This window comes from Juglans microcarpa x Juglans regia, chromosome 1S (genome assembly GCF_004785595.1).
Source record: "Juglans microcarpa x Juglans regia isolate MS1-56 chromosome 1S, Jm3101_v1.0, whole genome shotgun sequence".
Classification (NCBI taxonomy): domain Eukaryota; kingdom Viridiplantae; phylum Streptophyta; class Magnoliopsida; order Fagales; family Juglandaceae; genus Juglans; species Juglans microcarpa x Juglans regia.
This window is the reverse complement of record NC_054595.1, coordinates 29404632-29419457: the sequence shown is the minus strand read 5'-3', so window position 1 is coordinate 29419457 and position 14826 is coordinate 29404632. Positions and strand designations below refer to the sequence as shown.

At 36.7% G+C, this 14826-nt stretch overlaps 2 protein-coding genes across 3 annotated transcripts; both read left to right on the top strand.

Annotated features, from left to right (window-relative positions):
• The first annotated feature begins 1932 nt into the window (after positions 1 to 1932).
• On the top strand, positions 1933 to 6281 carry LOC121246392 (flocculation protein FLO11-like). Its single transcript, XM_041144535.1, has 6 exons — positions 1933 to 2445; positions 2582 to 2786; positions 3085 to 3202; positions 3737 to 3851; positions 4407 to 5396; positions 5554 to 6281. The coding sequence occupies exons 1-6, from the start codon at positions 2431 to 2433 to the stop codon at positions 5809 to 5811; spliced, it is 1701 nt and encodes a 566-aa protein (XP_041000469.1). The 5' UTR covers positions 1933 to 2430; the 3' UTR covers positions 5812 to 6281.
• Positions 6282 to 10412: 4131 nt separating this feature from the next.
• On the top strand, positions 10413 to 14433 carry LOC121246389 (zonadhesin-like). 2 transcript variants are annotated; one of them, XM_041144531.1, is made up of 6 exons: positions 10413 to 11170; positions 11454 to 11571; positions 11644 to 11758; positions 12239 to 13291; positions 13452 to 13705; positions 14178 to 14433. In XM_041144531.1, exons 1-6 carry the CDS (start codon positions 10975 to 10977, stop codon positions 14242 to 14244), a joined length of 1803 nt encoding a protein of 600 aa, XP_041000465.1. In that variant the 5' UTR covers positions 10413 to 10974; the 3' UTR covers positions 14245 to 14433. The 2 variants fall into 2 exon arrangements, with proteins under 2 accessions (XP_041000465.1, XP_041000466.1); XM_041144532.1 differs by lacking the exon at positions 14178 to 14433 and having other exon boundaries at positions 13452 to 13890.
• Positions 14434 to 14826: the final 393 nt, after the last annotated feature.

The window sequence follows — 14826 nt, the reverse complement described above, 5'->3', positions numbered from 1 at the left end:
AGGGTTTGGAGATGATAATTTGATTTTCTAACATTCATCGTAATTTTCTTGGTACTTATCGAAAGAATTAATTATTTTCTGAAAATTATCATGTCCGAATATAGCATTAAAATCAAGTTAAAACGAAGTTTTAGAAATATAAAGTAAAATCATGAATTGAGGTATTTAGGTCATGTGTGGGCAACTAAAAACCATGAGATGTTTTCTGGTTTCATCTCATTTAAATACCAAGCATATAAACATAAAATTCATCTTACTCAAATTCTTAAAAAAATAATAATAATAAAATAAAATAAAAACACATACACACACAAAACTATTTATTAAATTATATTTTCTCATTTTCATTCCATTTCATTTCAAAATATACAAACATAGAATTTCACCACCGTGGTGGTTAGGGATTTTTGGCCTCAAAGTGTGGCCGATATGGGTTGTTCGTCGTGGCCAAGATCTAGGCCTCCCATGGTGGTGGCGGCAGCGGCAGCAGCCAACTTGCCTCCAAGATTTTTTTTTTATAAATTTGTTTTTATTTTTAGTTATAATACTAAAAGTAAAATATTTTTTATTATTCATCAAACACCTCAAAAACCTCATCTTACAAATATTTTATTACTATTTCCAAACATATTTTTATTACTTATGATCTCACCCTTGCATCTAAATATAGTCTTAATGTTGTTGAGAAATTCATTCTTCAAACAAATATAAATGATGCGGAATTCAGGTGATATGTCTATCTCTACGACAAAATCACTCCCTCAATATCTCTAATATAAACAGTTGTAACTTTCTCCCTCATTCATTCCGAGAGGATGAATTGCACTCACTCTTCCATCTCCTTTTAGGATTTTAGAGATAAAAGCTCTAGCTCCTTACAAAGTGTAGTTGCAATAGGAAACATTTTTGTTTGTGAAATAATTTATTTTTATGATCACAACAAAGTATGAAAAATTGTATTATGAACAAAGGAATCCAACCTTAACACTTTATACATGGGGGATTCACATGTGATAGTAATTTTTTTTACAATATGATTGGAGCAAACAGTAGAATAAGTTTTAAAGGTAAATAAAATTAAAAAAAAAAATTCAAGAATCTCTTCCAATGCAACATCCAAAAAAAAAAAGTAATCACAACTTAATTTTAATGTTAGATATCTATTTTTTTAAGAGAAATATTTTAGGTATAAAATAATTTTATACAAATAAATTTATAAATTAAAATATTTTAATATAATACGTAAAATTATAAAATTATTTTATTGTAAACTATATTGACGAATCATAAAGTATATTAAAAATCTATATTTTGTAGTTAGAATATATATATATATATATATTTTTTTTTTAAATAAAATAATTATTCCGCCTGGAGGTCACATTCAGAGAATGATGCCGATGGTGGCATTGACTACTCAGAATGGTTCTAATAATTGGACATTTCTTTTTCTGAGGCAGCATGTGATAGTTCAATTATTTTGTATAGAAAAAGGCTTCGTCCACCGTCAACACTATGATCGCCCCACCGTCTCATCCTAATAAAATCATATTACTGATAACAGTAATATTATATAACATATTTTTGTCTTATTTTAATAATATTAAATAATATATGACATATTTATTATTATTAAATGATAAAATAGTATGTAATAAATAATTATTTAATAATAATAAATATATCAATAAAAGTAAAATAATAATATGATATATAAAGTTACTCTACCGTTACAGTTCAAAATAAATTTGTGGTTTTATTGTCGCGTTAAATTAAAAACTCTGCCATTTACAAGTTTATGTAATTATCTATTATGAAATCAAATTAGTTATAAAATGTTATCAAATAGAATCATGATGTTAGAAGTTTTATGTCTTTAAAAATATCCGTTAAAAAAATGATAGGCTTTGGAACTTGGGAAGAGTATGATAAGCCCACCCAAATGCTCAACCTCAAAACGTTGCCTTTAAGCTTAAATAAAGTGATAAAAACCACGCGATGCGAGATGTAACATAGGTCCGTCCGTCTCCCTCTAGTTGCTCCGTTTCGGACTCCAGTCCCCCATATATTTACCATTAAATGCAACTCACCCACCGTCCTTATCTCTCTACTGTGAGATCCCGATCCCGATCTCGATCTCTCTCTCTCTCTCTCTCTCTCTCTCTCTCTATATATATGTCTTCGGCTTCGTTCAGCTCCATTGGCGATTCCTTCGATCTCTATCTCCTATAGGCTTCATCTTTGCTTTGCTACGATGGCGGCATTCTCGAGCTGTAGCTATTCTCTCTCTCAAGCTTTCAAAATTTTCTGCAAGCCCCTGGCATTGGATGAGGTCAAAGTTCTGATTCTAAGTATGACTTGCGAAATGTGGTAGATTACGCTTCCGTCTCAGATCCAGATTGTTGTTGATTGTGGATCGGAGAAAGAAGGATGATGAGCAAAACGGTGCGTCTGGTGTTTTAGAAATTGTTGCGGTGGTTAGAGACTTGATAAGCTAAACTACATTTTCTGTCAGCGCTTTGGGGCTTTCTTTACTTTGGTCTGATTTTGTTTGGTTTCTATTATTGGGGTTGTGAGCTAGGTCTTGGAGATGAATCGGAGTTTTAGGTCTCAGGATTCGCAAATGCAAGCTACGCTGAGGCAGAGACAGCAGCAGTTGGCTCTGAGGGCATCAATGATGAAGGAGAAGGAAGAAGAACTCGCCTTGTTCCTTGAGATGAAGAAGTGCGAGAAAGAACGGGATGATCTTCTTCTAGACAACTCGGAAGAGTTCGATGCGCCATTAGGTACGTATTTCTTCAAGCGATGTTGGGGAATTTTGTGCTTCTGAGGGCTTAAATAGTGCACCATGTAGAATTAGTGTTGTAACTTCGATGTTATTCATAGAATGTAGAATTACTGAATATATATATATATATATATATATATATATATATCTTGCTAATGGATCTCTACAGGGTTTCTATTCTTCTCCTATTCTGCTGATAACGGGGTTCTATTTTTGCTTGATTTGTACGAAATCTTGCTAAGTTCAGATAGAGCGATTGGTCTTGATGATTAACATTTTGTTTGTTCGAATTGCAGGATCAAAACCCGGAACTTCTCCCATATTTAATATTTCAACATCGACTACTGCACCAGCCCGCAAGACCGGTGCTGATGATTTCCTCAATTCTGACAATGATAAAAATGACTATGACTGGTAATGCGGGCATTTCCTTTTATATTTGTATTGTAACTTCTACTAATTTTTTAAAAAGTGCTACAACTACAAAAAGATTTCACAAAAGTAAACTCACAAATTGACATAATTTTATATGATACGTTAGATCTACTTTACAATAAAAGTAACTTTACAATTTAAGGTACCACATCAAGCCACATCAGCTTGTGAGTTTATTTTGTAGGATATCTTTGTGGTTAAAGCATTTCTCTCTTATCTCTTTTTTTTTATCGGTAAACATGTTTGGAGATTTAACTAATTTGAATTGGGTTTGTCGTTTTCTAATGTTATTATCATCATTAGCACAGATGTAATTCAGAGTGAAATCAATTTATTACAAGTCTTGCTTATGCAAATGAATTTATCAGAAGTATTGCTTATGCAAATGAAACTGTCTCTGGTCCTTCAACGAGTGAATTTATCAGATTCAGGTTATTTTTTTCACGGATGTGTAACAAGGTTCGAGTTAGTGTTAAATAAGTCGGTCCTAATAGAATTTTATTCTATTTGCAGGCTTCTAACCCCTCCTGGTACACCTCTTTTTCCTTCTTTGGAGGTGGAATCACAAAAGACCAAGAAGAGTCAGCTTGGTACCCCAAAGGTTCGCCCCACTGTGCTGAAATCTAGGGTAAGCAGCATTTACTATTTTATAGGTTTTGCTAAACTTCCATCCTTGGTAATTGATGGTTGGTTGCGGTTCAGAATTTCACTTATGCATTCATCAGACCACTCTACTTTTTTGAACCAATTAATATATTACAGGTCTGACAGGGTGGTATTGCGATTACTTGCATTTAAATTGTCACCTTTCTTAACATGACTATAATAAATAACACGTTTTAGAAGTAGCAATTTTTTGCTCTTGTATATGTCCCGTATACTTGGGCTTTTGCCAATTCTCTTGATCAATAAATCTTGTTTACCGATAGAAAAAAAAAACGAAGTACGAAGCAATTGTAAGACTTTTGTTTCCATTGATGTTCAAGATTGTCTTACACCCCCCCCCCCCCCCCCCCCCCCCCCCCCCCCCCCCAAAAAAAAAAAAAAAAATCTCAAATCTATATTAGTCTTTTGAAATTCCATGGTCATGAGGCAATTTTAATGGCGGTCCAATATTTTGTATCTTGGGGGTACCATTACGCTTGCATTCATGACCCAAGTCATTCCTATGTTTGTGTTATAGTTAGCAAGCCTACAGCCAGAGCCTACTACAAGGAGCAACTTAGTATCTAAACAAGCAGCTTCCTCCCTTGGATTGAACACTTCAAGTGCGGGGACTCGCAGGCCTTCATCATCAGGGGGTCCAGGATCAAGACCTGCCACACCAACTGGGCGCCCCACGTTGACCATGGGATCTAAACCTTCAAGACCCTCAACACCTACATCAAGGGCGACCTTGCCTTCAACTAAGCCCATAGTTCCTGCAGTCAAGCCCATAGTTCCTGCAGTTAAGCCCATAGTACCAACAAGATCCTCTACACCTTTATCTAGGTCTACAGCAAGGCCTTCAACTCCAACTGCCAGACCCACTTTACCTTCATCCAATTCCACATCTAGGGCCGCAACACCTACTAGGCGACCATCCACATCATCGAGTGCTCCTAGTATTTCTGCTTCACTAACTAAGTCGTCTTCTTCAGTTTCAAAGCCAGCTCCAATGACATCAAGAAATCCCGTGCCATCACGTGGCACTTCCCCAGCAGTGAAGTCCAGACCATGGAAACCGTCAGAGATGCCTGGTTTCTCACTTGATGCTCCACCAAATTTAAGGACATCAGTTCCTGAAAGGCCACTATCAGCCCCAAGGGGTAGGCCCGGACAACCAAGTTCTCGATCTTCCTCCATTGAGCCTGGTTCTAATGGAAGACCAAGAAGGCAGTCGTGCTCTCCTTCAAGAGGACGAGGGCCCAATGGCATGCTTCATGCCAGTGGTATTTCTGTTCCAACTGTAAGTTGTGGGTATTCTAAAGTCAATGACAATTTGAGCCCAGTCTTAATTGGAACAAAAATTGTTGAAAGGGTAACAAACACGCGGAAACTGGCACCACAAAAGCTAGATGACAAACAATCTCCTCACGGTAATCTCTCAGGGAAGTCATCCTCATCCCCAGACGGTTTGGGCTTTGGAAGGACGCTCTCAAAGAAATCCCTAGATATGGCTATAAAGCATATGGTATGTATAAGTTCCGCAGATTATGATAACTCTGGCATGTCATGCTCATCCCTGTTTCATGTCAAGACGAGGCATATTTACTCTACTTTAAAGACTCAGCATTTGTTTCCTTCTCATTTTCAAACTCAATTTTCTGATTCAAGTTTCCCTCAAGCAGGATATAAGGCGGAGCATTCCAGGGAACTTACGGCCACTGATGACAAATATTCCAGCGTCGTCTATGTACAGTGTAAGGTCCGGGCCTGCAGGAAGTAGAGCTATTAGTGTTTCAGACTCTCCTCTTGCCACGAGCAGCAATGGTAGTTCTGAAGTTAGTGTGAACAATAATGGCCTATGTTATGATGGGATTGAACTAGAAGACGATAATGGCAGCGACAGAGCTGGTCGGTCAGCTGCTAATATGCTTGGCAGGTGACGCCAATTATCCCGATATATTAATTGCATTGTAGTTTTCCTATATTTTCATTTTGAATCTGAATCACACCAACAGCTAAAGAGAATCCACTTCCCATAATGAAGTGACCGAAGTCTTGCTTCTGTGATAAATTTAAATGAGGATTTGAGATCATGTAATTCATGGTTGTTCAATTAGGGAAATTAGTTATGTACTGAACAGCCCTGCTGCCCATTTTTCTACACGTTTTCGTGGTGTTCACTTGCTTTAAAAGCTTTGACCCGTGTAATCGAACACTAGAATCAGATTACTTCCCCTCTCCCTTGACTCCCTGATTCAAGATCACGAATCAGCACGCGAACAATTTACTTCTATTCTTATGCTTTCGTCGGAGTCAAACATCCGCGGTAAACGAAGCAGCATGCTTACTGCCGTGTTTCCAATCATATGTATTTCCTGTTATATGTAATTTCTTCAATCCTTTCTTTGTGTGTGCAAGCTTTTTTATTCCTCTTAATAGTAGTAATAATAAAAACAAAGGAAAATGTGGCATGCATACCTATTATTATTTTTTTGAAAGGAGAAATCTAATCGTAAGCGATTATGCACATTCATTCAATATGATAATATGATCGGTCAAAAAGTAGATTTTATTGAAAATAGTGTTAATTTGAATTTAAAATATAAATGCAACAATATTAGTACGCAGATTTGTATGTAAACTTATTTGTATATAACAAAACTCTTTTTGAAAAGGAGCATTTAAGCTTATAAAACGTGATTTTGTTTTTGATCTGTCTAGATCGGAAGTTAAAAACTTGGATTTCAAATGTTCACTTTTTGAAAACTGGGGTCTCAAAATCCATGAGTTCCAAATCACCGGTGGGCTTGCATATCTTCCCACCAAATAACAACAATTTAATAATGAAAAAAAAAAAAAAAAAACCTCCTACTTATCAAGTTCCGATTAACTGCCAAGAGATTTAACAGAATATTTCTATCTTCTAAATTGAAAAGTTGGATCGCATGAAATTACCCCACCTAAAAGTTTTTGAGCTTGCTCTCTGTGAAAGGAACGGAAAGGAATGGGTCTGCCATACCATACATGGATACGATTTCGGAGTCACAGATTCAGTAGATGGACCACATGTAGGCGTATCACTAGCAAATTTCAAAAGCCATTAAACTGCCATCACCAAACCTTCCTGACTCCTGTGCCACCATTCTAATGTCACAAACACGTCTCAGATTGCGATACGTACTTTTCAACAGTGTCACCAAGCTTAAGTTCAAAGCAAGTTGCAATCAGTACTAGGAATTTGAACAGTCAATGAACTGGGAATGAAAAATTCGGCTTTCAGGTACGTGAATATTTAAGGTGGTGACAACATGGAGTAGAGCCAGAGGCCCCAAGAACATGTCCAGAGTGAATGGAGTTAGACGAAACATGACATAGTTTGTCCATGTACCAATCTTGAAAATTATCGGCAGGGGGCTTGAAACCAAAAAGTAAAATGGAATAATAAATTCTAGGTCATAGACCAGCCTAATTGACATGAGTTTTATACATTAGAAAAAAAAAACACAAAATAACTATTCGCACCATCAAATATACCCAAGTGATGATATTCAAAGGTCTAAACTTCACACAATCTAACAGCGTAACCTCTTGACAGTGAAACATACTCGGGTTCAAAATCTGGCATAATGCAACAAGAAACTATCAAGCAGCAACAACAACCTCGGGAGTCATGACAACTGCGGCCTTGGGAGGAGCAGCTGAAACACTTGCACCACTGGTTTTGGCATCCTTTGACTGTCTATTAGGTGGCCCCTAAAAATTACACATTGAAAGTGTAAAAGAATTAAAGACCTCCATAAAAGGACAAAGTGGCCATCTCATAAATATATATATATATATATATATATATATCAGTAAGTGCATTTTTTTCTGGTAGTCCATCTAACAAGAAATCTATCTTTGGTTAAAACTTTTAAACACGTTTCTTGTTAATTAACCAAGTGTAATGAATTTTCAAATCAATCAGACCCAACATTTATTTCTATTGAGACTCCATTAGCTCCCATATCTTGCTGTCATTCATGAGGTGGAAGTAACAAGTGTAGGATCTCGTGACTTGTGAGCACATGAATAGCTCTCAAGAAAAATATAAATTTACCTTCTCCTTCTCCTTCTCCTTCTCCCTATTAGTGCCTTTATTGTTTTCACAGGAAATTATCCTCCTCCTGTAGAAGTCAACTTTGTATTCATCAGCTTCATCGATTATCTGGCTCAACAACTCCTTCTCAATCTTCTCCTCCTCCTCCTCCAGACGGATACCATTTTGTCTGCGTGTCATAAGTCCATAATGAAACATGTATTTTACTCAATTAGGCCTATAAAAAAAAAGTTAGTAACGAACTGATCCAATATTATTAAGGATGAAATATGAAAAATCTAATGGGTCTAAAATAAATTTAATTGGTTGTATCAAATAGCCCCCGAGTTATTAAATTTTTTTTAAAAAAGTTATTAAATTTTATGGGCCTGCGAGTTATTAGATTTAATTAGGCCCAAAGGTCCAAATTTTTTATTTTAAAATCGTTAAAATTAATCAAAAATTTTATAAAAAATTAATAGGCCAAAAATTTAAAAATCCAATTCAAATTACTGAATTTTTAGACCATGAAATGATTCCAAACCCGTTAGGTTCAATGGAATTCTCTCCCAACAAGATTATAATTCTACAAATCATCTTCATGTTAAGACTCCATTGCATCTCCGAAAGAGAAGGAGTTGTAATTTTTATTCTGGAAGATCGATGAGTTGATAGCCAAGTCCTTGACTGAGTCGAAGTCAGCAAAATGAGTCGTGAATGACTCAAATCGCTGGGAAGGGAGGCGGGGATCATCGTCACCGAATGGACGACTAGGACCGGCGTCGGGGACTGTCGCCGCCGTGTTGAGTGAACGAGTCGGTGAAAGATGCCATGGCTGGCCGGCAGTTGTGTACAGACACGTAATAGGTCTGGTATATTTTCAAAGCGAAATGCTCGCTACTCGCGAGTGTGGTCCTCCAAGTAGCCAGTAGGAGAGAACCGGGCTATAATGCATACCATTCTCAACTTGTGGCCCAAGCCCATTAGTCTCTGTTTTTATTGAGAAATACTAGATTTTTCTTTTATAAGTTTTTTACAAGAAAAAATAATTTTACAATATGATGTAGCACAACAAGAAGTTACATCAGCTTTTATATTTCTATTAATATATTTTTATGAACCAAGCATTTTTTTTAACATCAATTTTCACACTAATATTTTCTCATTTTGTATCTTTACACATGAGTAATTTGTTACAAAAATTACTTTACCTGGCAAGATCATTTGCCTTTTTTAATTCTTCTTGATTTCTCATTCAATTGAAAATACTTGGGGTATGTGAAGTAGCGGATGGGCTTGAAGTAATTGATTATAAATACTAATTATGTGATTATATTCACCCATTTTTCATTAATTTAGATACACGGTAGTATAACATATATATATATATATACATGTGAGTCTTGAGTTTGAATCCTACTCCAAATTTGTATCCCATTTTCAATTAATTATTCAATATATCAGATCAGATACACATAAGAATTCCATAATGAAAGTCACCTGTCATTTAACAACACATAATAGTTATTTATTTTTATTTATTTTTTAATCTTTTATGTTTGTTATGGTTGGTAATCTGAATTCAAGTTACTTGGTAACTTCTAGTTGAGGAAAACTCATCAATCTTTTAATCTATATGGATAGGTACATACAATCGTGTTTGGCTTGTGCTACAAGGCCAGTTTTCTAAGCAATCTTGGTATGTCCAATCATTTATTCAATGGATATTTCACCCTAATATGGGTACACTATACTTTATTCTCAAAATTGTCCATAAAAGTATCAAAGCTATCTTTTAAATCCTAACTTTGAAACATAAATTACAACCCATTATCTCGTTAGAGTCTAAGCATTGAGATGGATCAAAATATAATACGTGACGTTATCTTAAAATAGTTAATTTAAATTATTGAGTTAATTGCAAAATTAATGATAGTTTGAAAACATCGTAACAACTTTAATAGTTTGACGTTAGAAACTCTCTTCACATCTCCTACTATTTTATTATGCTGACATGGTTCATTCTAAGCTCAACAAAATAAGATAATAATTTTAGTATTATTTGTTATAAACGTCACAAAATGCTAAATTTTTCAAAAAAATATAAACATCGACCAACAGAATTTATAAATATACAAGAATTTCATAAGTTCCCGTTTGGATACAGAAACACTCTTAATTTATTTCATCTTATTATTACAATTTTTTAATTTTTTCATACAAAATATAATAAACAATTCAATTTTTTTAAATTTTAAAATAAAAATAATATTAAAAAAATAATATTATAATAATATTTTATTCAACTCATTTAAAATCATCTCATTTCACTATCAAAACGAGTTAAAAAATTAATATAATGGTGCTATTTTTTTATTAAAATAATATTATTTTATTTAAATATTAGTTTTTGCATTAAAAAAATTGCACGGGAAGATGGGAAAATAAAGAGGAGGAGGAGAGGGCATTATCGAGACCACCTAAACGCCCAACCTCAAAACGTAGTCTTCAAGTTGAAGTGATAGAAACCACGCAAGATGTAATAGATTCGTCTCCCTCTATTTTCTCCGTTTCGGACTCCATTCCATTCCCCCACCTATTTACCATTCAAATGCCACTATCTCTGCCTCCCTCTCAACGATGATCTCCCGATCTTTCTCTCTGTCTTTGGCTTCGTTCAGCTTCATTGGCGGTTCCCTCTATCTCGATCTCTATCTCCTATACTTATAGGCTTCAGCTTTGCTTTGCTACAATGGCGATTTTCCTGGGCTGAGCTTTCGGATTTTTCTGCAAGCCGCTAGCATTGGATGAGGTCAAACTTATGATTTGAAGTGAGCCTTGCGAAATGCGGTAGATTACGCTTCCATTGCAGATCTAAATTGTTGTGGAGTGTTTAGAAATTGTTACTGTGGTCAGAGACGTGATAAGCTAAGCTACGTTTTTGTTCAGAGCTTTGGGGATTTCTTTACTTTGATCTGCTATTGTTTAATTTATATTATTGAGAGCCGTGAGCTAGGTTTTGGAGATGAATCGGAGTTTCAGGGCTCAGGAATCGCAAATGCCAGCTGCGATGAGGCTTAGGCAGCAGCAGTTGGCTCTGAGGGCTTCAATGATGAAGGAGAAGGACGAAGAACTCGCCTTGTTCCTTGAGATGAAGAAGTGCGACAAAGAACGGAATGATCTTCTTCTAAACAATTCGGAAGATTTCGACGCGCCTTTAGGTACCTATTTGTTCGAGCGATGTTGGGAGTTTTGTGCTTCTGAGGGCTTAGATAGTGTACAACATACAATGAGCGTTCTCACTTCTACGTTATTCGTGGAAAGTAGAATTACTAAAACTAAAAGACATATCTTGCTTCTACTGCGCTTGTATTGTTCGTCCATTCCGCTGATAACGGGGTTCTATTTTTGTTTCATTTGTACGTAATCTTGCTGAATTCAGATAGAGCAATTGGTCTTGATGATTGATATTGCGTTTGTTATTTGGTGTTGTTCGTATTGCAGGATCTAATCCTGGAACTTCTCCTATATTTAATATTTCATCTTCGATGCCGGCGCCAGCCCGCAAGACCGGTGCTGATGATTTCCTCAATTCTGAAAATGATAAAAATGACTATGACTGGTAAATAAAAATGACTATGACTGGTACTGTGTTATTTGAGTTGGTGCTGATAGAATTTTGATCTATTTTCAGGCTTCTAACCCCTCCTGGTACACCTCTATTTCCTTCTTTGGAGGTGGAATCACAGAAGACCGTAAGGAGTCAGCTTGGTACCCCAAAGGCTCGCCCCACTGTGCTGAAATCTAGGGTAAGCAGTTTGAAACTTTTATAGTTTTTGATACACTTTTATCCTCAGAACTTGATGGTTGGTTGAGGTTCAGAATTTCACTTGTGCATTCATCAGACTATTTAAACTTTTGGAACCAATTAACATATCACAAGTCTGACAGGGTGCTCTTGCAATTGCCTGAACTTAAAATTTCCAATTTTTAACATGACTAAACTAAGACATCTTAGTTTTAAGAGTGTTAAGCGAGTTCTAGGCTTTAGTTTCTATCAGAGTTAAAAATTGTTGTAGGTCCTCCATAAATTCTCCAATATATATTAATCTTTATTCCAATAAAAAAAATTAGTAATCTTTCGAAATTCCATGGCCACGAGGCACTTTTAATGGCAGTCCGCTATTTATATTTTGGCAGTAACATTATGCTTGAATTCATGGCGGATACATACTAAGTTATTCCTTCATTCTTGTTTTTTCTTTATAACTCCTCCATTCTTGTTTTAGTTAGCAAACCTACAGCCAGAGCCTACTACAAGGAGCAACTTAGTATCTAAACAAGCAGCTTCCTCCCCTGGGTTTAAGACTTCAATTACTGGGACTCGCAGGCCTTCATCATCAGGGGGTCCAGGATCAAGACCTGCCACACCAACTGGACGCCCTACATTGACCACAGGATCTAAACCTTCAAGATCCTCGACACCTACATCAAGGGCGACCTTGCTTTCAACTAAGCCTGCAGTTGTTACAACTACGTCCACAATTCCTGCAACAAAGTACACGGTTCCTGCAACTAAGTCTACGGTTCCTCTAACTAAGTCTACAGTTCCTGCAGTGAAGCCCACAGTACCGGCAAGATCCTCCACACCTTTATCCAGGTCTACAGCAAGGTCTTCAACTCCAACTGCCAGAACCACTTTGCCTCCATCCAAGTCCACATCTAGGGCTGCAACACCTACCAGACGACCATCCACACCATCGAGTGTTACCAGTGTTTCTGCTCCTCTAACTAAGTCGTCTTCTTCAGTTTCAAAGCCAGCTCCAATGACATCAAGAAACCCTGTGCCATCACGTGGCACTTCCCCAACGGTGAAGTCCAGACCATGGAAACCCTCAGAGATGCCTGGTTTCTCACTTGATGCCCCACCAAATTTAAGGACGTCAGTTCTTGATAGGCCACTATCCGCTACTAGGGGTAGGCCTGGACAACCTAGTTCTCGATCTTCCTCCATCGAGCCTGGTTCTAATGGAAGACCAAGAAGGCAATCGTGCTCTCCTTCAAGAGGACGAGTATCCAATGGCATGCTTCATGGCAGTGGTAGTTCCGTTCCTGCTGTAAATCGTGGGTATTCTAAAGTTAATGACAATGTGAGCCCAGGCTTAGTTGGAACGAAAATGGTTGAAAGGGTAATAAACATGCGGAAACTGGCACCGCCAAAGCAAGATGACAAACATTCTTCTTACAGTAATCTCTCAGGGAAGTCATCCTCATCCCCAGACGGTTTGGGCTTTGGAAGAACACTCTCAAAGAAATCCCTAGATATGGCTATAAGGCATATGGTATGTGCAATTTTTGCAGATTATTGTTTGATAAATCTGGCATGCCATGCTCATCCCTCTTTCTTGCTAATTTTTGGCATATTACTCTACTTTGAAGACTCAGAATTTGCTCCTTCTCATTTTCCAAGTCAAATTTCTGATAAAAATTTCCCTCAAGCAGGATATAAGGCGAAGCATTCCAGGTAATTTACGACCGCTGATGACAAATATTCCAGCATCGTCTATGTACAGTGTAAGGTCCGGGCCTGCACTAAGCAGAGCTATTAGTGTTTCAGACTCTCCTCTTGCCACGAGCAGCAATGCTAGTTCCGAAGTTAGTGTGAACAATAATGGCCTATGTTTGTATGGAAGTGAACTAGAAGATGATATTGGTAGTGACAGGGGTGGTCGATCACCCGCTAGAATGCATGGCAGGTGATTGTTCTAAGGCTTTATTATGCTGAGATATTACTGTGTTGTAGTCTTCCTATATTTTCATTGTGAATCTGAATCATTCCGACAGCTAAAAGAGAATCCACTTCCTATAATGAACTGACCCAAGTCATGCTTCTATAATTATTTTAAATTTACTGGAATTATGGGAATTTAACATTATGTAATTCATGGTTGTTTAGTTAGGGAAACTAGTTGTATACTGAACAGTCCTGACCATTTTTTACACGTTTGTGTTGTGTACTTGCTTTGAAAGTTTTGACCCTTGTCATTGAAAACTAGAATCGGATTACTTTCCCTCCCTACTCCCTGATTCAAGTCAAGATCACTAATCAGCTGGCAACCAATTTACTTCTATTCTTGTTTCATTCTAATGCTTTTACTGAGACAAGTAATTCGAGGTAAAGGAAGAAGCATGCTTGCTTACACTGCCGTGTTTCCACTTATCTGCAAGGACGTTGAAATTAGCGAAATCAAAGCCCTCGTTGTCACCGATTGGACTGCAAGTCTATGTAGAGTAAACCCAATCAATGAAATTGGTTGCAGTGGCGCTAATCGTTCGGCTAGTGGTAACAGAAATGCCAATCCATCAAATTGTGAGTAATGCAGTGGAGAGTAATCTTAATCCCTCAAGCTGCGCACCTGTTTCTGTTATATGTATTTCATCAATCCTTTCATATGTAGGTAAGCTTTCTGATTGATATTTACAACATTAATAACAAAAATAACGGAAAATGTGACAATGCATCCCCAGTTTTTATTTTTTTCTTTCTTTTAAAAGTGCATTCAAGATTACTAATGTAATTTGTTTTAAAACTGTAAATTAAAAGTTGAAAAACTTGGATTTCAAAATGTTCACTTCATAAAAACTGGGGTCTCGAGACGCAAAAGTGCCAAATCACGGGTGGGGTTGCACATCTCTTCCCAACTAATAGTAATAACAAGTTGGTGATGAAAAAAGAAAACCTCTCTACTTTTCATGGAATGCCAAGGCTTTAATTGTCTTTCCAGACAAACTAAGCTATAGAACATGGAGGGCAATTAACTGCCGAAAGATGCATACAAGCAATGGTCAAGGTTGGCGTGCAACAGAATAGTTCCCT

What these genes read in the sequence shown, in the direction of transcription:
- LOC121246392 (XM_041144535.1), top strand. An exon ending in GATAAAAATGACTATGACTG is followed by an intron (nt 3,203 to 3,736) that starts GTAATGCGGGCA and finishes TTCTATTTGCAG; the next exon opens with GCTTCTAACCCCTCCTGGTA. An exon ending in CCACTGTGCTGAAATCTAGG is followed by an intron (nt 3,852 to 4,406) that starts GTAAGCAGCATT and finishes TTTGTGTTATAG; the next exon opens with TTAGCAAGCCTACAGCCAGA.
- LOC121246389 (XM_041144531.1), top strand. Translation starts at nt 10,975, where the DNA reads ATGAATCGGAGTTTCAGGGCTCAGGAATCGCAAATGCCAGCTGCGATG. An exon ending in AGATTTCGACGCGCCTTTAG is followed by an intron (nt 11,171 to 11,453) that starts GTACCTATTTGT and finishes TTCGTATTGCAG; the next exon opens with GATCTAATCCTGGAACTTCT. An exon ending in CCACTGTGCTGAAATCTAGG is followed by an intron (nt 11,759 to 12,238) that starts GTAAGCAGTTTG and finishes TTCTTGTTTTAG; the next exon opens with TTAGCAAACCTACAGCCAGA.